This window comes from Phasianus colchicus, chromosome 5, assembly GCF_987193195.1.
Source record: "Phasianus colchicus chromosome 5, bPhaCol1.hap1.1, whole genome shotgun sequence".
Classification (NCBI taxonomy): Eukaryota; Metazoa; Chordata; class Aves; order Galliformes; family Phasianidae; genus Phasianus; species Phasianus colchicus.
The window spans coordinates 26,083,799-26,106,856 of NC_143440.1; the positions used below are offsets into that span (position 1 = coordinate 26,083,799).

Consider the following 23,058-nt stretch of genomic DNA (forward strand, 5'->3'; position numbering starts at 1 on the left):
CCCGCCCGCTAACGGCCGCCGCTAACGGCCGCGCTCGCGCCTCGCGATCCCTCCGCCAGGGGCGCGCGCCGCCCCGTCTCTCCCCGCTTGACCCGCGCGAGGCGCCGTAGCGCGGCCGGGATCGCGGGCGGGCGGCCCGGGGGCGGCGGGGATGCGGACGGCGCTGCGGCCGCTGGGGGCAGCGGTTGGGCGGCGCGGGCGAGCGGACGCTCGGCCCTGGACGGCCGCGGGGCTGGGCGGGCGATCCCCCGCTTCTGGCCGAGGCCGGAAAGCCCGGAGCCGCCCCCTTCGCCGCCGCCGCTGAGGGAGCGGCCCCCGCCCCCGCCCCGCCCGCGGGGGCGGCTCGCACGGCGGCCCCTCCTCGGGGAGGCCGGCTGCATGGGCAGGCGCTGCGGGGCACCGTGGTCGCCGGCCTCGCCGGCAGAGCGGCTCCCGGGCACCAGGTAGGCGAGGCTGCGGCCGTTGGCGCGGAGCGGGGCTCGGGGTCGCGGTGGCGGGAAGCTCCGCGTCACTCGGCTCGCTCCTCGTCGCCCCCCGCCCCCATTTCGCACGGAAGCCGGGAGGGCGATTTGCCGCAGGCTTTTGCCCCGGTCTCTCCGGCCGGCTCCGGGGGTGTGCGGGGGGGAGGGCTTTGGCCGCAGCTCCGCGCTACTTGGCAGCGGCGGTTCCTCGAGACCCTCCGGCGGTGGGGATGGGGGCTGTCGCGTACCTTTATTACCGGGTATCGCCTATCCGTGTGCGTACCTAAAGCGGAGCTCAATTTGTGGGAGTTAGAAACTCCCTCGCGTTTATTCTCTGCTCTTAATAACTGAGTGCGGCATTGTGCTGCTGGGCTGCAGAGCCCGAGGTGGAGCCAGCGTGTCTCGAACGAAAGCGAGGGGCTGACGGACAGACCCCATAGCGATGGGTCTGTTGGCGAAGTGCAGGGATGGGAACATCTTAGGTCTGCTGGTTTGGTTTAAATCTGCTAATTGGCAGTAAAAGAAGGATAATCTTTTGTGAAAGCCTCTGCGAAGGAATAATTCTGCAGCAACCCTCGTTATTAAATCTTGCTTTTGGCATTTCTTGCAAATAATGAAGCTTAAAAAAATTGTTGCAGATATCCTACTGACCTGCGAGTGCATCTTTCAGTTTAGGTTACTGCTGATTTGATCCTCTGGAATCTGCAGAAGGAAGGTCAGCCAGCCGCTGCGAATAGCAGAGTAACAGGAGTGGAGCTCTGGAGCAGGATCGCTGAGAGATGTGTGAACACGCATAAGCACAGCTGAGCTGTCAAGTATTTCTGCCTCAGACCTGGGCTTGTTCCCCAGGCAGGGTTTGCGTGGGGTGTAATATCTTCTGATACCTGGAGATGATGTCGGTTGAAGGGTCTACAATAACAAGTCGGATCAAGAACCTCCTTCGCTCCCCCTCCATTAAGCTGAGAAGAAGCAAGCCTGGGAACAAGCGTGAAGATATAGGCAATAAGGTGAGTGTTGCATGGTGCTGCCATGCTTGCTTTAACTTTGTTGCACGTGGTCCCATCTGTACTGAAAATACCTCGTGGGAGACTTGGGGTGACCAGAGAATCACACAGAACGTCTGATATGTGGTTATAGTATGTCTTTTAGTTGGGATCTTTAGGCAGGGTCTGAAAGGGTCCGTTCATGATGGATGTGACTGTAAGTACCCAGTCTGAGGTCGTGCTGTATAGGAAAGCTTTTGGGTTTTTTTTTCATTCTGGCATATGTAGTTGATATGGATGACTGGCAGGAGGAATGTAATGCTGTTCTTTCCTCCATGTTCTGCTCCATCAACTGCTACCTGGTGTTACAAGCAACTAACAATACACAGAGACTTGTTTTTCCATGTAAGCTATGGCTCTTAGCCCCACAAAGGAGTGTTCTGTGAGCATCTGGGGAAGGGTGAGATGCTTAGAAAGATGGAAAATGTGATTTGTGTCTCTGAAGTGACTGTTCAGATGGGGTTTGCATTCTGCCATCCTGAATGTGCTTTCTTCCATCTTCCTTCTCTACATGCTTCAGACTAAGCTCTCTCTTTTCTAGCAGACGCTTAGTTTGAGGTGTAGTTGATCCTATGTGAAAAATTTGTGGCTCCTCTTGGTGTTGCAGAGGATGCCTGGCAGACAGTCACTCTCTGGGAACTGACTGGTGTCATGAGGAGAGAAGGATGACTTCTCTCCAGCTGTGGACAGAAGAGGAGCTGGGTGGCATTTCCTTGTGCTGACAGCAGGCGCATCTGAGTCAGGGCACCTGGTTTTGTCTCTGCCACTGATTCACTTGTAACCCTGGGCAAATCACCCAGCGCTTGCATTGCTCTGTCTCCATAAATAGAAAAGTTAATCCCTCCCCCTTGTGAAGGCCCAGTAATAAATAAGAAGAAATGCTTGTAATACATGAATGCAAAGTGTATTCATTTATCTCAGAACAGTAGTGCTTGGGAAGTTAGCCGCTGGAGTAAGGAACATATGTAAAACTGCAGGGGAAAGAAATAACTGTTTAAATGGCCTGTCCCAGCATGAAACTCTGCTCTTGAAGCTCTGCATCTGATTGGGGGTTCCTGGAGATGGCTCTTTTTTACTGAAGAAGTGCTCCTCTCTTGCCACAAAAGAGAAAAACCTGCTCAGCTTCCTCAGAGCCTGTCTAGAGGAGAGTCCTTGGTGCTGGTGCCTGGCCTGTGTGTGCGTGTGCATGCATGCACTGCATGTAATGCAGCCTGGGTGCTGCCAGTGAAACCTGCTTTCTGCCTGTTGCTGAAGAACAGGTAGTTTACCTGTACTGTGGGAACAGCCAAAAGCTGCCATACCACCATGTACAGGGGCTCTGAACTCCAGCTCTGTGAAAAGGAGCTGAGTTTGGCCTGCTCAGTTTCAGAACTGGGACTGCTGCTATACATCCCAGGCCTTCTTGGGTACCTGATTGTTGGTTTTTTGTTGTTGTTGTTCTGCCTTGCTCATAACTTTTGGAAGAGCTCTGTTGTATCCATTCTGCAGTCAGGACTGTCTTGACTACCTGGAGACATGATGGATAAATTCCACACCATCAAATTAGGGTTTAAGGGCTGGGTTTTGTGTCTTACTAGTGAGAGCAGTTAATCGGTGAGGGAGTTGGCTGGTAAAAGCAATTCCTCATGATGAGGTGTTAGGTGCTGGTGTTGGTTTCCCAACAGTCTGCTCTGAATGTCTCTCAGTGACTTTGTCTGTCTTCTTCAAATGGTCAAAGTAAACAAGAGTGGGCCCTTAGCAGAGGTGCTTCCTTCACCTATTTGAAATTTGTGATGGTCTCTCTGCCACACATGTGCTCCTCTGCCTTCCAAGGTGAGAATCAGTTCTCTTTTTCTGATATAGCAGTAGAAGATCCTGTTGGTCTGCAATTTAGAACAAGTGTAAATCCTTGGGACTGAAATTTGGGTCTTGTACATGTTGCTCCTGAGGGATCTTTGCTGACCTGCAGGATGAACTTCTCCTGCTGTTCTTGTTCTTTGACTCTTTGACTGGCTCTGAGAGATGTGTGTCACATGAATGAAGTGAACCTGGCAGTATGAAAAAGTCTATGAAATATGCAGCTTTGGTTGGTCATCTCTGCTTAATGCTCCTTTAGTTACATGGGATGGAGCAGGACTGTTGCCTTAGATTAATGCATGAAAGCTGATACTTTGCATGTGGGGATGTAGGCGAAGAACAAGCTTTCTTCACCTCTGTGATTCTTCCGAGTCTTTCAGGCTCTTTTTGCAACTAGCCACTCACTTGAAGTTGGATAAACATCCCCAGCAGCACTGCCTTGACTTCTATGAGCTGTAATTTCTTTTTTTTTTTTGCTTTTTTTTTCTTTTCTTATTCCTCAATTTGTGGTAAGTGTCCCTGTTCTTTCCTAAATAACCCTTGGGCTGTGTGAGTGCTGTCAGGCTGTCTCTGTGGTTAGGGATGAACCCTTTGGGCAGTTGGTCCTGCTGAAGAGAAGCTCTGTGGAATTTGGCTCCTTTCAGCGAAGCAGTCATGTACTGCTGGTCTGGAAGGGGCAGGCTGTGGGAGCCTGGCTCTGCAGGGATCTGTTTGTTCATTGCTTTGGATGGGGGAGTGTGGGTAAGTGCAGATATTTTGCATGAGGGCTGTGCAGGACATGCAATGTGTTACTTGGGAACTATGCAAGAGAGAACTTGTTTTGTGACTTTTATTAGGACTTTTTCCTTGCCTGTAATTAATGCATGGTTCTTCCATATTCCCCAAAGGAGATCTCTACAGAAGTGAAACTAAGGAACCTGCACATAATCATGGATATTTTAAAAATATAATAAATAAGGGAAAGAAACAGGAGCTCTCTAAATAAAGCTTGTTGACAGACTGGATACAGTGTCTAGTTTTCTTGTTGCTTTTTTGAAAACAACTTCTGTTTTGTGGGAATTTCAGTTTCTGTTGCTGTGTGACTAGCTCTGTGTTTAGACTTTTCTTTGTGACTTTGGATGTGTTAATCCATTTTTCCTGTCCTCTCCAGAACTCCATTTTTTGTGTTGAACCAATATAGGCTCAGAGTATGGTGGCTTACCTCTAGGCCTGCTGAATGTTGGGATTGTGGCATATTAGCACGGAGTCTAGAAGCTGAAACTTACTTTGCTGAAGTTGGTTGGCTTGTGTTCAATTTCTAGAGGATTACTAGCCCTACCAGAAACCCAACTATGCATCTGATCACCATGCTTGTGATTCCAGTAGAGAGACAGAGTTAAAAACTGGAAACTGAGTACCTTTGCTCATGCTGCATGGGAAGCAGTGGCAGGACAGCAGGGAAGCAGGGCAGACACAAGCCATCTCCTGTTGCTAAAATGCCCTGGTTGCTGTGAGCACCCTGCAACTCAGCAACAGAAATCTCTGCTTACCGAAGTAATGTTCTGGAGCGGGTGCAGTTCCTGCAGGGAACATTCATATTGCTAAGCTCTGCTTGCGTCTTTTTTTTTTTTTAATTAACGTGGGGAGGGGGGTGCTTAAGCAAACCAGATCATGAGTGTTGGTTTGAAAACAAATTGTTACAAAATCTGCTTACAGATTTCTCCTTACGAGTAAGTCAGAGAGTCAAAGAGACATACTTCGAATTTGCAGCTTATGTCTTTGATCTCTCCTGCTTTCTTCTAAGCTAGAAATGTTTTAAGTCGTAAATTTAGAGTAATGCTTTGAATGAAACCTGAAATTTCCCAGCAGGAGATTTCCAGCACAGGGTCTGTTGTACTGTGGTTTCCCCTTCAACAAATGTCATGTGAACGTGTGCGTCTGGAAGACTTGTTCCTGATGCGTGGTGCTGGGTTGGACTGGGGGGCTGCAAAATATTTTTGAGAGATGGTGTTCTGAAGATGAGCCCTGTGCTGCTCCTAGTACGATGGGGCTTTCTGTCCTCTGCTGAAGAGATGTCTGTTCCTACTGCCAGCCTTCGGTTTCCCATTGGCTTGTTGGCACCTCCTTGATAATGGCAGGGTAAAATCACCAATGTGTGTCTCTGTCTTACCTGTGAGCGAAGTGGGCATAGGGATTTATGTGAAAAGCAAGCTCTGTGGCATCTTGACAGCCCATTCCTGACATAGTTCTTCTCCAGCTCCTTAGTTCCCCTGAGAAGCTGCAGGGTTTGGCTGGGACCACAAGCCATCCCTGACACAAGGAATAGAGTAATACTTCTGGCCTGCCTATAGTTTCCTGCCTTCACTGCCCAGTCCTTTTTATGTGGAAATGTTACAGTTTTCAAGATGAATCAGTTCAGGCTGCTACTACTGGTCTTAACTGGATCAGCTGAGAGTTGCTGAGCCTGAACTGGAACAGAACCAAAGCACACATAAGTTTGTACACATAAGTGGTATGTATGCTTCAAAAATCATTGCCTCTTATTAAATTGTTGAAGGTGCAGCTGAGGCTTGTTGCAGAGTACAGTTCTTTGTAAGTTTTTTATGAACAACATGGTTGCACCTTTGCAAAGCCTGCTAACTTTCTCATGGGCAGTGTTTTCCAGTTTTGGGACCAGCGGAGCCAGTAGCACAGAGGAGAGGATGTTTCTAGCCTAGATCTGACCTGCTGTTGCTGTGCCTGCTCTACCTCAATATCCATGAGTGCTGCTTGACCCCAGCTGATAGCTGTGGATCTCTGCACAGCTCTGCCTGAATGCACTCAATTGCTTCAACAGCTTAGGGGCTGCCATCCGGACATGGAAGGGATTTTGTGTCTGTCTCTAGTCAGGCTTATAACAGTGCCTCTTAAAGCAGATGACAAAGGCTGATTAGCCTCTCCATGGCCAGACCTGTTCTTCACTGTCTGTGGATGGTGTCAGTAGAGCAATCGAGAGTGTTGGAGCTCAAGGGCTAAATCCTTTCCAACTGAAGTGCTCTGGTCCCTTCTCAAGTACATGATGCTCAAGATGACCTTGTGTTTGTTAACAATTACATGCATCCGTTTTCCAGGCTACATTTGTTCTTGTTACACCCTGTCTTGAGATTACAGGGACATTGGACTCAGTCTCCTGGCCTGAATTGGAGCCTACAGTGAGTGCTGAATGCGGTTTATAGCCACGAGGCCTGTCAAAGCCAATGCTTTTCTGCTGTTGGACAGCAGCCCCAATTTGCCTCTTGTTCTTGTGGCTAGATAATGGAGTGTATAGCGATTCACTTTCTTTGGCTTTGTACCCTGCAATTGTATCCATGAAGCACTGTGATCCTTCCTGTCAAACCTGAGACAGGATTGCTGGGAATATCCCACCCTTCTGTCCTCCCCTACATAACATGCTGTATTTACCATGAAGGACAGCAGAAAGACCCACACAGAGGGGTGGGATTGAGGATTTGCTAACAGCTGAGTTGCAGCTAGCGCAAGTAACACAAATCAGGTCTCTTGCTGAGTGGGTTTACATGGTGATTGCATCCCCTGGGTGGTCACGTGCTGCTTGCCTGGTTGGCCTCTCAAAGCTACTGAGGTCTTGAATTGCACATTCTTCATCTCCCTCAGATGAGCTGGGTATTCTGAGAAGGCACGTGGGACTTAGAAATCTAACCTGGCTGCAGAGACCCATAAGCAGGTTTTATTCTGTCCCTGCTGTGCTGGATAAGCCATGTGCATACAGATTGACAACCCCCTTCTGCTTGAGGACCATTGTTCTGCAGCATGCTGACACGTGTTTTGCCAAAGGCCTGGCTGGAACAGGAGGGCAGAACTCAGGGCTGGTCAGTGGTACTGCAGGTGGTGTATTTGCTGCTTGCTGATCAGAGCAGTTCTTCACCTCAGTGTGCTGGGGGCTGTTGGGAAAATCATCCATGGTCACAGTGGGAAGAGACTTCTTCCATGGTGCACTGACTATTTTGTTATCTGCACTTGGAGTGTATGCATCTGTGGTTTATCACCTGGTTTGTTTGCAAAAACAGTTGGGAGTCAGGCCAGGCAGGACCACTGTTTGTTTTTGTGGCATAAAGGGTTTGCAGACACCTGGGAAATGGCATAGACTCAAATGAGATAAAATATATATTTATTACATTTGTTCGGTGAAAAGCAGGGCCTCACCTCCATTTCCAGCTGAGGCACTGGCACTAGGCATTTTTTTGGCTTGGCAGAGCTTGCTCCTGTTCATCTCAGGGAGAAGTTGTTTGGTGAGCTTTGGAACAGACTTCTCTCAGAGACTGAAAGCAAATACCATGTTAGCTAGTCTTTGGCTTGTTTTATAGTAGTCTCTTGTTTTGGTGTTTGGGGCAGGGAGTGGTGCTTACATGGCTCTCAAACGGTGCTTAGCAGAATGGGCCCTGATATTAGTGCTGAGTGATCCCAGCTAAGGTCTGAATAATTCACTAGTGCCAAGCCCAGTCTCAGTCACTTCAGGCTTCTTCTGTCTGCTGTACCTCCCCTCACACAGCTGATGCTTCTCAGGGCCCCTGTGCAGGTTCAGCAGGGTTGTGGTGTGCCTGCTTTGGATTCCAGCTCCATATGTGGGCTGCTCCCTGTGCCTAAAACCTTTGCAACTCTGCTGAGGCTGTGCCCACTAAAGAGTGACTCCTACAGTTCAGAAAACCTCCCGGTGTTTCCTTTCCTTTCATGGTACTGGTTAGCCTCGCCCTGAGCGTGTCCGTGTGTTGTGCTATAAAATACAGCTGAGGCCTGTGGCTTTTGTTACCGGTGGTGGATCTGTGCCATGTGAGCAGTCTTCAAAAATATTAGTACAAAAGTGAGTCACTGTGTTTGAATGATCATAGGCTACCCGAGCATCCCATCTTTACTTTGCTTCAGTGAGCACTGAACAGATGTGATAAAGTAGACCCAGCCCGAAACAGTTTTAGGCTTTAAAAAGATAACCTCCCCCTCCCCCATTTTTGGGGGGAGAGGGAAGGAAACAGCTTTCCTACACAGGTTCCTAACTTCCACAGGAAGTCTGAAGCAGAACCAGACATTGAATCTTGATCCTCTGAGGCCAAATCTTATACATAGCCATGAACCCCAGCCTCTTGGAGATTACTAGGGATGTTTCTCACTTCTCCCGCTGAAGGTCTGTGTGTTCATTTAAGATTATTTGCTTAAAAGTCCCCAAGTGATGCTGTTGGAAATGCTGATTTGGTTCTGTTGTCATTAATGATATCAGTAGCTCTAGCAGTGATTCCTTTCCAACAAGGCACAAGCAGATGAAGAGCTGTGTGAATTAGAGCTGTGGAAACCCAAGTAAGCCTTGTAATTTTGCTAACATCCCAGGAGACCAGGACTGTTGTTACTTACTGTGGAGAAATGCGGATTGAAAATAGTGCTATAGAAAAGCCTATGAACTGCTGGTGTATTTAGTATTTCCAAGCCAGCGGCAATAAAAGCCAGTCCTGCTTGCTCTGCAAAATACACTATTAAGATTCACAATTGTTCAAGAAGAGTAAGATGAGTTAACAACTATTATGAAATTTCTTACCTGATGGAATTAGAAAAGTGCCATTCCTTCATTACAGGTGCTACTCTTACAGTGATGGTCCTTTAATTTCTGCCCCTCCCAAACACTTTGCATAGTTAGGCTGAAGCGTCCCCCATCATGGATCCAGAGAGACTCATTTCCCCACAAGAAAGCAGCTTATTGTGGGTTGAATTTGTAACAGAGACTCACAGCATTAACAAATGCCTCGAGAGCAGACGGATGGAGTTTTTGAAAGACAGAGAATGACTTTATGGCACTGTCAGTAGATTCAGTGGAACAGGTTTGTAAAGCCTGCTTTCTCCTTCAAGTAGGCACAGTGAAACACAGTTCTGCCTGCTCAGAAACCTTCTCTGCTGCCGGGTGAGCACAGCACAGGGAGCTGATGGGTGAAGTGCAGTGAAGTGCTGGCAGTCCCCTGTGCTCAAGTGTTAGCCTTTGAGCAATCCTGCAGGCACTGAAATTTGGTACTTACCTTTTGAGTAGAACAGAAGGGGCCCTGTGCCTTTGAAGGCCTGTTTGCACTAGAAGTGCTTTCATTTGAAGAAAAACAACCAAAAAAACCCCCACTGTCAGCCCGTGATTTTGTTCCAAAGGAACTTGAGTTCCTTGTATGGCCCATAATGCAATCTAGGTGCGGAGGTTGCAGGATGTCTCTCAAAGAAATGGGCAATACCAGCCAAGGGTTGCATCAGTATTGGTGTTTTTTGCTGCAAACTGGGCTAAGAGTGACGTTTTTCATGCTGCTACTCGACGTTTCCATGCTGCTGAAATGCATTCAGGCAGCTCAGCCTTGGAGCAGAGCTGTGCAGTTCTGTGATGCAGCTCATGGTTTTGAGCTCTGTGCTCAGCAATTCGGACTGCCTCTGTGTCGTTTTTCCCTCAATGTAAAACAGACAAGATACTTATCCACTTACTGCAAAGTGTCTCAGCGCCCAGGGGTTTATGACAGCTGTGTAAACTCCTTGTATTTGGCTCTCCTCCCAGTTTTGCACTAGATACGGTGGTCCCAAGTGCGGTTTTGCGCCTCTCGGAGGTGCCCGGCACGCCCCGCCGTGCCCCGCACCTGCCACAGGGTTCAGCACGGAGCTCCCGGCACGCAACGTTTCGCTGCAAGGCTACCGCATGCAGAGCGGCCGGGGGCGGAGCTTGCAGCCTCCCGTTGCCGTGGAGACGCAGCCGGCCAATGCGCGAAGGGGGGCGTGGCTACCGCGCCATGGCTCCGCCCCCCCACGCGGGTTTTGACGCGCCACGTGCCCGGTGCTGCGGATCTGGGGCTTGCGTGGGAAGCGTGCTGTATGTGCGTGCTCTTGGTGAACCTGGCAGGTAGTTGGAACTCAGGCTTGGGAAAAAGCAGCAAGCCGAACCACCAGTCCGGATAAATCCTCCATAACGTGATGAGAGTTTCTGTCATCAGGCAGTGATTCTGGGTGGCAGCGGCTCTGGTGTCCTAGCTGTCAAGCTGACCAGCAAAGCTGGAGGAGAGCTCTGGTTTGCAATGGGTAATAATGCTGGTCTCACTGGCAGATGATGTTGAATGAGGTGTAGCTGGCAGCTTCCAGCTCTGCACCTCTGCCAGGAGAAATGAATCGCTTTTGTCACTTTGGGAAAATTTACCTCTGTTGTGAAACAGAAGGGTTTTACAGAGCACCCAAAACCTGAGGAGCTCCTGAGGTAAACAGGAGTGGGGAAATGCTGTTGAATGAGAGTCCTGGGAAGAATACTTGTTGCAAGAAGGCATGTAATTTTGCTGCCAGTACTTTACAGAGGTTTAAAACAATTGGGAATACTCATCACCTACTGCCTGGAGGTTTGTTGGCAAGCAACGCTGACTCTCTTGGTGTTTTTCTCTGGCACTTGGGGCCTACAGTACAGGGAGGAGCTGCCGGCCCGCCCTAGCCACAGCCCTTGGAGATGAAAGGACTGTGCCAGTGGAGGAGCCAGGACTTGGTGCAGGCAGGAGGTGGGGTTCTGCCCTAGATAGCGGGGAAGGAGCTGGGGGTCTGCAGCTTGATTGGGGGGTTACTGAAACTGGGATGCTCTTGTGGGAAGCAATGGCAGAGCTGTAATTCATCAGTAATCAACGTAAGCTGCTGAAGTGGTTCGGGCAGAAAGAAGGGCTTAGAAGCAAAATCCGTTATAAAACGTCAAAGCGGGTGATTTTCCTTGCAAGGGAGGAGTGTTGCCTATGGGAAGTGAAGGGATTGCTGCCTGTAGGATGTGGCCACTCCTCTGGCAGAGGGATTTACTTCCAGGCCTGCCTGCCTGGATTCTGACCCAAGCCCTGCCCTCCTGCTATCCAGGGTGATTTAATTTGGATGCCTTTCCTTGTATCCCCAGAAAGGAAAGTACTGTAAACAACTGCCAAGCAGGATTTTGTGTAGTAAAGGATATTTAAATGCTGGGGCCTGGCTGGATGATAGTATGTTTCTATTTTTCTACATGCATGTGTGTTTAATAGGAGGAGCATACTCTCTTCTGTTTGAGTGTACGCTACTTAATGTGCCTGTTAGTTCAGTAACTTACTCCCTCGCTCTATAGAGAGACACTGGTGTTGTATTACAGCTGTAATATGCATAGAGTCTTGCACAACTCTGTAATATTTTTACAGTGATGATGACCTTGAAGGTTTAAAAAAAACAAAAACAAAAAGCATGTGCTTAATTGTGTGTGAGGCAGCGTGAGTGGTTCCACTTCACCCAATGGATGAGGAGATAAGTACCTCTGTGGCTGATGGCAAGATCAGTGTCCATGTATGATGATTCATCTCAAGCACACGAGATGTTTGCATGCCTTATATGTATATTATGCGGTCGTCTTTATGCAGTTGTTTTCGCCATCTCAGCAGCACTTTGTCTGCTAATCCATATTTCCTGGTCACATTGCTAACAAGTTCTGCAGAGTTTGGAACAGAGACTCTTTTGTTGAATCCCATCCACTGAGTGAGCAGGCAACCAGAGAAATTCTGCACTGTTCCATTTTCCCTCTGTACCGCTGTCATCGTCCCCAGAATGTGGAAATGGTTTTTCCCTTTTTCCCCAGTCTGAGGCTCCCAGACAGAACCTCCTGTGATCCAAGTGAGATGCTGGCCTAATGTGCTCAGGAAGGCTTTTCCTTGAAGTTACACACAGGATAATGGAAAAATAGGTCTGGATGGTTCTTAGCCCAGGGCAAAATAGATGTGGTCCTGTCTCTGCTGAGGCTGAGATGTTGGTCCCTGACTTTTCCACATCACATAAATAGGAATGAAGAGCCTTTCTAGGTATTTCTGCAGTGCTGATTATGCTTTCTTCCTCTTTAGAGTCCAGTCACGTTGGATTCAGACCTAAGGAGAGGCAAAAGGATTTTGCTATTTTTTATTTTTGTATTTGTGTTATATTTTGGTGGGATCCTGTGGGTTTGTACCAGCCACCTCCTTCACCTACATGGAACTGGCTCCATGACTCCTGTGCCCTGCTCTTGTTTCAGGCCCTGAGTTTGTGGTGCTTGGGCTCAAGTCAGACTTGTTAATATATGATGGCACTGCAAGTATATTCAGTACAAGCAGGGTTTGCAAATAGCACTGTACAAAGCTGACTACTGTCCAGACCATAAGTTCATAAGATTACTTTGAAATGCAAGAGGACCCTGGCAGATGCTCTGTGTATTGCATGTCTGCCCTTACACTGTCGCACGCCCTGGTCACTTCTGCATGGTCTCTTGTCAGTCAGACACTATATCTTGATATGATAGGAGCTGGCTATTAACTTACAACTATAAATCTGTTGGGACCACAGTAGAAGTCTGTCAGTGCTGTGCAGATGGCGAGTGGCTCGATTAGCTTCTTGCTGGATAATATATATTTTTTAATTTTATGCTCCTGGCATGGCTTGTGTTTCTGCCGTGATAGAGCCTGTTTGGTCACAGTGGAACAGCTAAGTTGACAGTGTTTATGGGACATTCTTTCCAATTGCTGTGGTCTAAACACATGTACACCAGCATTGAGTTACTTCTGCCTGGAAATAAGCCATAGAGCTATATATAAATTATATTGGAACTGCTGCAGTAATGTTGTTGGTATAAATATAAGAAAGGGGTAGCACCAGGGCTTCCCCTCTGTAGAGCTGGCTCAGGAGGAATTCTCTGTGCCCCATAATCAGTTGAAAAAATGGGGGAAGGTGGCTGAAAGCAGTGACACGATGTTGTATGGCCAGGTTTCAGGAAAGAGCATGAAACACAAAGTACTTGGGTATGAAGCACTGGGTTCTTCTGTGATGATTGCTCAGTTCTTTTCTCTTGTGTAACACCTGTCAGAAATCCCATAGAGTTCAGTTTGTAGTGACCTAAGCCACAAGTTTGTTCTCTGACTCCAAAACAAATGCTCCATTTCCTTTAACTCTTTCTGGCTGGCATTTCCCTGCTCTTGTTCCTGGGGAAGTCTGGGCACTTGTTTGCCCTGGTCATCATGTTGTGGCAATGTTTTGAAGTGATGTTGATGTGTGGCTGGGATTCTCAGATGCATGGGGATGTTGCTGTCAGCTTCTGAATCTTGTGAATCACAGAATGGCCAGGGTTGGAAGGGACATCAAGGATGGTGAATCTCCAACCCCTGTGAAGTATCACTGCTTGGCACTTTCCCTAGGCGGTGTCTGAAAACAAACTGCCTCCTATAGTTTCTAAGTACCTGTCTGGTCCTTTGTACAAAGCTGGTTAGTAAAAGTCTTTGCTTAGTTAGCATGTGCTGATATCTGTGGTGTTTTCTGTTAATAATAGATTTTTATCTTGCTCAAAAGAAATGTAGGAAGTGACCACTGTAGAAATAGCAAAATGTGCTGATTATGTGGTTTTAGTCTTTGCTCATGGCTGGTGTTATTTTCCATCTTTGAACTGTAAGTGCTTGTTTGTCTTGGCTAACTTGTAAACAGATCCTCCCAGAATCACAGAATGGCTTTTAGGTTGGAAGGGACCTTAAAGAATTTCCAGTTCCAACCCCCTGCTGTGGGCAGGGCTGTTACCCACTATCTCAGGCTGCCCAGGGCCCCATCCAACCTGGTTTTGAACACATCCACAGCTCTCTGGGCAGCATGTGCCAGTGCCTCACCACCCTCTGAGTGAAAAATTTCTTCCTAAAATCTAATGTAAATCTCCCCTCTTTCAGTTTAAAGCCATTCTTCATTGTCCTACCACTATCAGACTGTGTAAAAAGTTTTTTTTAAGCACTTCATTGCAGTTATCAAGTCTGAGATGATCTAAGAAGAGGCACAAAATGTAGAGGTAGAAGTGAAGTCTTTTCTTAAAACAATTGTTACAGAAGAAGCAGCAACATTGTGGATGTAGATAGCTTTTTAGAGTAGTGCTCCATGAACAAGTTTATGATCCATTCTGCTGCATTGCAGGGTGATTTTAGTCAAATGATCATCAGCCTTCTTTCATCCTGCTTCTCTTATCTGGCTGGTGATGGGACTACAGCCTGGCATCACACACAATACAGTTGGGCTCCAGCTGTAGCCTACCACCTAGTTGCAGTGCATGCAGCAAGAAACAAGTGGAAACTGCGCAGAAACTTTATAGCTATCTTTTTAATTTTGACGGAGGACATGAAACAGTTTGAGCACTGTTTAGGTAGGCTAAGTGGTTCAGCATAAATGGCAGTGAGTGGGGATGTTTTGACTCTAAGCATCACTTTGCTGTTCAGTCTTACTGCCTGCAAGTGCTCATCTGCTTCTTATTATCCTTGGACAAACATACTTAAGGCCAGTAGTTCAGGTATTTCTGAACTACATGTGTCACTCAGGTACTTTGTGCAAAGACACTGCTAAATGTTTCTGGGTAGGTGAACGCATCTGAAACTTTTGACTGGAAGGATGAGAATTGAAAGTACTGAGTGCTTCTGCTGTGATAGAGCCAGAAAGAGTCCAGAAAGCTCCACTCTTTTTGCTAAGAGTGATCTTTTTTTTTTTTCCTTCATGTTCTGCTTTTGGCAACAGAAAATTTTGCTAAGAGTTAAATGCATAAAACCAGAAGCACTTTGTGAAGTGTTGAAGAAAGTGCAGTTGGTTGTGTGCCTGGATCTGTGGCTTTCTGAATTTCTTAACAAGTGCTGTAAAGAAATTGTGGTATTTTTTTATGTTCTGTTTTCTCTATGTATGGCAGGAGCTCTAGGTGGCAACACAAACAAAAAGGGGTTTTAAGCCTGTGAATAAAATTGCTTCCTCTGAGTGTGCTTTTACTTCCTCAGTTCTCACATTTGACAATTCTACCAGTTACTCATGCTTCTGAACCTCAAGTATAGAAGAGAGACCTGCTTTGCCAGTGCTATGTCTTTTGTTTCCAGGTTTTCTGCACCGAGATAGCAGTCTGTGCTCTTTTCCTTTTTGTTGGGTTACCTTTGGCTTCTCAAACAAGTGAACTTGTGGTGGACTGCTGTGCCTCTCATTTACAGAGTCTGTTTCATTCAGAAAAAAACTGAAGAAGCGCTTGAGGAAAATCACAGGCAGAAGTGTTTGAAGGGCAGAAAATGTAGAGAAGGTGAAGCGCACTAAATAAATGATTTAATGTGTTTGTTTAGGAATGTTTTGTAGCTGTCTTAGTAACTTTTTTTCTCTCAGTGCTGTTTTTTGTCTAGTGATGTTTTCCTTTGTAGGCATGGGGGGAGAGACAATAGGATGATGCTTCTTGCTGCTGAATTGCACGGGGAGTTACTCAGATCTTTAGGGTGTTGGGTCTAGTCCATGAAATCTGTAACAAATTCTTATTTTTTGGGAAAGACTAAGCCACATTCTGTATCTGAGGTAGGTGTATGCAGAGTGACAATTGTCTCTCTTGTAGCAGCAGTGTGCATCTTTGGAGCAGAAAGCTGGCCTGTGGTGGTGCTTGGAGGAGGAAGATGGGTATGCTGGGAGCCTGGAGTTCCATCTGTGCAGTGCTCCTCTGTAGCTGTGCCTGAGCAGCTTCTTAGAGTGGTTGTGAATTGGGCTTGTAAATTGTCTTTCTAATGCTTGTGAAATGCATGCTGAACCAAGTGGGCCAAACAGCGAAAGTTCCTGCCGTATCTCCTGCTCATTTTTACATCAGCAGTCTCTTAATTATTCTTGGGACATTTTTGGTTCTCCTGACTTCAGTGTTGGGGCAGGGACACCTCAGCACGGTACCTAGGAGCATGCAAGGGTTGTTGAGGAAACAGTCGAAATCAGTGCTTGAGCAGTTCTCTGTTCTTTGTTTTCTCAGTCGATGGCCCTTGTTCATATGGATTCTTCCTCCTGGAGGACGTTTTCTCCTTTCTGGCCAACAGAAGAAATCTCTTGGGTGCTTGGTAGGCATGTTGGCTAGCAGATGTGAAGTGCTGCTTAATTCTAGTGTGCATAAAGGGCTGTTGATGATAAAGGCTGTCTTTAAGAAGCTTATTTCTCAGGGCAGAGGGCAGGGAATGGAGGAAGGGATTGCAAAGAGCCAGGCAGTGAGTGGTAGCTCGGGGTAGGGAGGGAGCTGGGTGGCTGTTTCTTTATATCCTGATTGGTGTGGGAGAAAAATGATCTCTTATATTCCTTTGATTCATTTTTAAGCATTCTTTCACATTTTTTCCCTAGTTTCGAGCAGGAGTGAGGTACAGTAATAGTTCAGCATGGTCTGAGCTGCTGGAATCTGGGAGGGAGTTAAGGTTATTCCCAGCTCTGCCACTTGTTTGTTACACAGTGATTATCAAGACATTTCTCCTCAGTGTGTTTTTTTTTTTCTTCTTTTTCACCTAGTCCTCTAATATCTGGTTATAGATTGCAATCTGTGTGAGAGTATGTGTTGCTGTGAACATAGAACATCTTCCTGTTCGTTGTGACTTCTCACAAGTAATATGTGAAACAAACAGTAAATAGTCCAGGATATGTTTAGGGAGAGATTGAATGCTAATCTCTTTATGACCTGCCTCTTTCCATGTGAATGTTGTCTGCATGATAAATGCTGTGTACTCCTGTTGTATTTATTTTCCAACCTTAGCATCTTTTAAATTGCTGATGTGAGAGTTTTCCTTTTCTTTTTTTCTTTAATGTAATTTAAATTTGCTTACAGCAAAACAATTTTCTAATCTCCTAAGGATGTAAGAATTTACTTTCCCATATAAAGTCACTGCAGTCTTAGAGCAATGCATGTGTGGGAGGACAAGGTGCCCAGCCCTGCACAAGTTCTGGTGTTGAGGAAAGAGCTGCCAGGTGCTGCAAGGTGAGCCCTGACCTCCCGTGGAGGAGAGGTAAGGTACTGGAGTATAGAAAGCTCGGGCTTTGGTCTTCAGAGCATCTCTTTAACTCTTTCCCAGAGACTTAAGTATGCTGCTTGGAGATATCCCCTTCTCTGAAAGACCTGATGAGTTGCATTTGTGCCAGTGAGGGCAGGGTATGGACAAGATTTAGAATAATGGTTCAGAAATGGCAGTTGGTGACTTCTTAGGCAGAACTGCTGTGTAAATCAGTGATGAAGGATAAAAATCAATTGATTGGGCATGACATGTTATGAGTGAATGAAGAAATCACAAATGAATTATCAGTGTCACCTCAGGCAAGCTGATTAAGATGCTTTCCTTCACCCTATGTAGTTTACTATTGTAGGAACAAGGTCTGCCACAATGTCTTTACCCACATCCCTGCAGACTTGGACAAACAGTACACAAATGCTTTTAAACCAAAAATAAATGCCAGTGAGAAGAAATGGAGGAAACCAGGGACAGAAGTTTCAGAGTGGTACTTTAATGCAGTAGTTTTCCTGTTCTGGTTTCCCTCAGCAGGGTTAACTGTGAAGAGGGCTCTTGGAGCCCTCCCTTTCAGTGTGTCTGCCCCGTGTCCATGTTTAGTTTGAATATATGTGTTGTTTATAGAGTTCAGCACGGAGTGATTTAGGACTGAGCTTCTCACCACGGCGATATCAGTGTTGGAAACACTGTGTTACGGCTCATGTGTTTAAGTTCCCTGGAGTCGGGAGCTATGCAAAGCTGCCACAGTTCCCTTGGAGCGGGTGCCTGTCCTGCAGTGAAGCTGTGGACTTTTAACTCCTGGCTATTTGTGTTTAGGAGCGGCCCAGCTTGGGGCTGGGGCTCTGGGGAGGGACTATGGTAGAGCTGTGGTGGGAGAAATCCTGCCAGCCCTTGCCTGAATCCCTGTTTGGCTGTTTTCCTTTCCCTTGTCTCTCCTATTGTCAGTGCTAAACCCTGTGCAAAATGGAGGGGAAAATGACTGTGCAGAGAGCCTTTCTCATCTGAGAAGTGATGATTAACGGTGATAAACAGTGACCCTTTCACTTGGAGAACCGTTTGCTCCTGCTTGATTTCAAACCCTTATATGAGTAACTGAAATGCTGCCCAAGGGAGCTGTAGTAATTTATTTTTTATTTTTTATTTATTTTTTCACATTTTCCTCTTACTGAAGCACTTTCTTTGCCTGTATTCAGGCTTTGTGCCTGGATTTGGAGAAGGCTAACATATAACACTGTCACAAAGTCATCCTACTTCCTTTGATCTCTACTTTTGGGACAGATTGATGGGGGACCATTGCAAGTCTTTGCCTGTACTTAATCCTCTTACAGATATTTCTCCCTGCTAGGGAGGGTGAACTAGTTCCTTTTTCTACTATGAGGAATCACTGGACAAATTGACTATGTGGGAGGCAGAAGTCCCCCCTACATAAAGCCTGGTATGTCACTTGCTCTCTTTGCTGTGTGAAAACTTAATGCATGTTTACAAATTTAAATAATCTGTTTCTTGTGAAGAAGTGATCCTGCACAAGTCCAAGTCCTGAGAACTTGGAGTATGGCTTCTTTGCAGGCTGCCCACACAGGGTGCCTGTTTCCCAGAGGGTTTGCCTGCCTGTTGGAGAAGGTCAGATTGACTCCATGTGTATACACTTTAGTCCAAAATAAATCAGGATTGACTCCTGATGTGCCAGCAAACCTGCAGCCTGTTTGATATTTTTTTCTTTATTTTAAAATAAATATTCATCACACTATCTTCTCTTGTGCCAACAAAAAATTCCCCACACAGAAATCAAAATAGTGTAATCATAACATTGACAAAGGTGGACAATTTGCACACACACTCCGCCCCTTGTCTCTTCACGCTTTTATCTGAAGCTTGGATATTCCGAACCTTTTGTGTAATGCCATGGAAGTTTGAGTTGGGCAGCTTTTATGGTTAAGATGATGGCTGAATGGGAGAAGATGCTGCTTTGCTATGGCTGTAGCCAGGGTTGGCTATGTTACATGGACCTTTCTTCACCCTGCAATATTTTTGGAACAAGTTGGACCTTGGTGTGGACATGGCAGTGGGAAGAAACTGCCATTAAGGATAATTTCACAGAGAGAGTGGTGAGGTGCTGGAACAGGCTGCCCAGAGAGGCTGTGGATGCCCTATCTGGAGATGTTCAAGAGCAGGTTGGATGGGGACCTGGGCTGCCTGGTCTAGTATTAGATATGGCAGTTGGTGGCACTGCCTGTAGCAGGGAGTTGGAGTTTGATGATCCTTGGGGTCCCTTCCAACCTAAACCATTCTATGATAACTAGGTCATGCTGTAGAAACTGGTAGGAAATCAACTGTCTGTGTATCCTCTTTTGCAGGCCACAGGGCCATTTGCACGTGAGCTCTTTTGCTATGGCTGATTCTAGAGGTGCTTTTAATAGTGTTCCTTCCACTTCCCCAGGGCCATGCATCGGCATTTATGGTCTCCCTGGGCCTGCCTTATTCCAGGTGCACGAAGTAGAAGGCAGAGTGCAGATTCAGCACGTAGCCCCTGACAGCTGGGGCTGACGGGTCAGGAATGCAGTCTTGACAGCTGGAATTGGACTGAAAGCAGCGAGCATGGGGGGGAGGCCAGAAGGGGAGAACAGGCAAGAGAGGGGGTGCGGTGAGATGGACACACACGCACGCACATTGTGTTCAGGCATGTGTAAGGAGACAGGCCTGCAGGGATCCTGTGTTGCTCATGTTCCCTTTTTTCTACCTCTGGCCACGTTTCGTTCCCTGTTCTCTCAGCTGCCTGGATCTTTTTTAATAAATATGCATTCACAACCACTGTAGTGACACCAGGCAGAGCCATTAGAACTGAGGCTCAGCATTTTCGTGAGAAACCCACCCCATACAACCTGTGCTTTTACACAAGTTCTCAAATGTAATATTTCATGTAATTCAGTGATTCAAATCCTTTGGGCAAGTCAATTTGTACCAACTACTCCTTAGGCTAAGGTGTGTGTCAGTTGTGATTTGTGTTGTGGAAAATCATTCCCTGTTGTTCTTTAAATGACTATTTGGAATATCAAAATTATTTAAAAATGGCTACTGCTTGTTGAAGATAATGATATTCTGGTCAGGTTTTTTGTTTTTTAAATTTGTTAAAATATGAAGGCTCATTCAGTGGCCAGATGTCGCTCTGAATCCTGTACTGGATTCAAATTGAGCATAAGTAGGAGCACCTTGAAATGTTGCGTCAGGTTTGTGCTGTGAGGATTGAATCTGATGGTATTGGGATAGTTCCTGGAGGCTGCTGATGTAAGCCTGCAACGGTAGCTGTAAGCAAGGCTTGTGGGACTTACTGTAGGAGAAATGTAGACTGTTTTTTTTATGGCAGAGGCATCTTGAACTGGCCCTGTGTTGGAGCCTGCCTTACTATTGCTTTTGCGGGTAGAATATTATAAATTTCCAGGCTTGTTAAGGCAGCACCCAGTGCCAGCAAAGGATACTGAGGAAGAGAAGGTTCAGGCTGGAGAGGACAGAATTTTTTATTTATTTTTTAAATAAAAAAAGAATTTGTGCATATTCAGACAAATAAGGGAAGAAGGTCTTGGGTAGGTGAGGGGCAGAAACCAACAGTGGAGCTGGGTATTTTTATTGTTTGCTTGCTCTTGTAAGACAACCCCTACAGTTAATTCCATCCCTCCCTTCTCAACCCTCTCTTTGCCAGATCAAACCCAAAAACTCCAGCTCCCAGAAAAAAAACTGAGGAACCTGGGCCCAAGCCAGACCTTTGCGTGTCAAGCTCAAATACAAAATGAATATTTCACAGCTGTGTTACAAAGCCCTGAAATGAAGGCTTTACATTGAAAATACTGACAGCCCCTTAAGTAGAACAGTATACTGTAATTAGTGTTCTGTGTTTAATGTGTCAAACGAAACACAGCAGAGCTAAATGTAAAACTTCAAGCCTTTGTTTTTGTACAGCAGTAACAGGAGATCAGACAGTGTGTTCAGACAGTAGATTAGAGCCCACATCGTGTGTGCTGGTCCCTGGAAGTTAAATGTGCTTATTTCTTTTTTTTTTTGTACTGGGGCTCAGGGGCTGCAGGAGGGATGTATGAACAGGACCAGCTGTGAGATTTGGCATTCTGTATCAAATTTCACTTATGTAAGAAATAGATAGCTATTTCTTAGATGCTAACAATGTACAGCTACAATGCATTTCATGTATCACATTCTGGAGTGCACAGATAGAACTTTGCTGTGTTGCAGCATGGAAAATACGTTGACCTGTGTGCAGCATTGTTAAAAAATTTGGTAACACTATATGGGGAGTCGGATGTGAAAGCCACCACAATGTGAAATTTAGGCCTGATTTTGGAGTTCTCTGTTGGTGTATTGCCATAGCTGAAGAATAACAGGATTTCAAATCTGGCCGTGAAAGTATTTTTTTTTCTCAAGTAAAAAAGGGCAAATAGTTATGCAGCTGCTCCTCAAGCAAGGTGATTAGTTGATGGCCACCGTGTTATGCTGGGGAAGGCTTTCTAAAGCAATGCTTGAAGTTTGTATCTCAGGGATTTTTGTGTGCACCACTTCCTCAGAAACCCATATTTTTGTACGTACATTATTAACAGACCCACACTCAGTTGGGAGAAGGATGAGGGCAGGCACATTATGCAGTGGATGAGAGATGAACTCTGATGGATGTTGTCTTTTCATGCTGAGTTGGTGCTGTTAGTTAATTAAATGGATTCAAAGTTAACTGTGTTACACACAGGCCCACAGGAGGGCTTTTAAAATAGATTCTGTCTGCGTGTGGACATTTATTGAAGTAGCCATTTTGGAGTGTAATGGAATAATTGTACTGCTAGAACTCCCTTTGAGGATGCTCTTGCTCATGAATAATTGCTCACAGAGGAATGGATGGAAAAGGTGGGGTTGAAATGAGACCGCTGATTCAAGAATAGGATTTCCCTTTCCATAGGAGAGCAAAGAGAATGGGGGTTATATTTCCAAGTGCATAGCAGCTGGAATTCTTATCTATGACTTTATGCTGCTGTATGACCTCTTGGCTGTTGTCTGTAAATGATTTAGATATCAAAAAGGCAGATCAAGTATAAGTACTAACGGGAGAAGAAAACTGAGCACAAACCAGAAGACCCCATTGTTCTGCTCCGTAAACAGTTACTGCACTCACAACTTGAAAGCTGTGGGTAGTCTGGATGTTTTCTATCTTAGGAAGGATATAGTGGGCCTCAAAAGAGGTTCACAGAAGGGTGTCAGAAGTGATCAAAGATACAAAGTGGTGTTCAGGGGAACCACTGAGTAAGTGGAGATTCTTCTGCTTGGAACACAGATGACTCTGGGGTGATAGAATAACTCCTTGAAAGTCACACGTGACCTAAAGATGATAGGTGGAGATCGGCTGTTCAGTCTCTCTTCCAGCACAAGAGTTAAGGGCCGTCAAATGACATTAATAGGAGTTTAAAGCAGGTAATAAGAGATGATCTTGCAACGTGTAACACAGTGGTGAAGTTCCTTGCCAAAAGATGTTCTGAGTACTGGGGTTTTAAAGACACAGTTGATAAGTTCATGGTAGAGAACTTGCTGAAATAGATTAAAACAGAATAATTTTGAGTGGGAGACAGCAGATGAGAGAGACTCAGATTTGCTTTTCCTGCTCTAAAACTTTCTCTGTGAAGTCTGGATCAGATGCATCTGTTTGCTGAATATGGTTTTCCTAGGCTGTAATCTCTTCCCTGATGCCGTTTACACTTGGACATGTAGGCAGCCGTATACCACTGCTTTTCCCTCCTCAGTGGCTTTTTTGAGCATTGGAATATTGGAGGTATCCTCTCAAAGAAGCTTTCTTTATTTCTGTATTTAAATAAATTCTATTTGTAAAGAATGATAAATTTTTTTGTGCCCAGAAGAGAATGTGGGTAGTATTAGAAGGCAGGAAGTGAAGTGACTGAGTCAAAA

The 23,058-nt window shown here is 46.0% G+C and overlaps 1 protein-coding gene across 4 annotated transcripts in view; it reads left to right on the top strand.

Moving 5' to 3' along the window:
- The first annotated feature begins 288 nt into the window (after positions 1 to 288).
- MAPKBP1 (mitogen-activated protein kinase binding protein 1) overlaps positions 289 to 23,058 on the top strand; it is a 90,203-nt gene continuing 67,433 nt past the window's right edge. For 3 of the 4 annotated variants that reach the window (XM_031593537.2, XM_031593540.2, XM_031593539.2), the window contains exons 1-2: positions 290 to 443; positions 1,132 to 1,468. In XM_031593537.2, coding sequence (XP_031449397.1) covers positions 1,352 to 1,468 — 117 coding nt within the window. In that variant the 5' untranslated portion in view covers positions 290 to 443; positions 1,132 to 1,351. Of the gene's footprint in view, positions 444 to 1,131; positions 1,469 to 23,058 lie in introns of all 4 variants that reach the window. The other variant, XM_031593536.2, reaches the window with a different exon arrangement.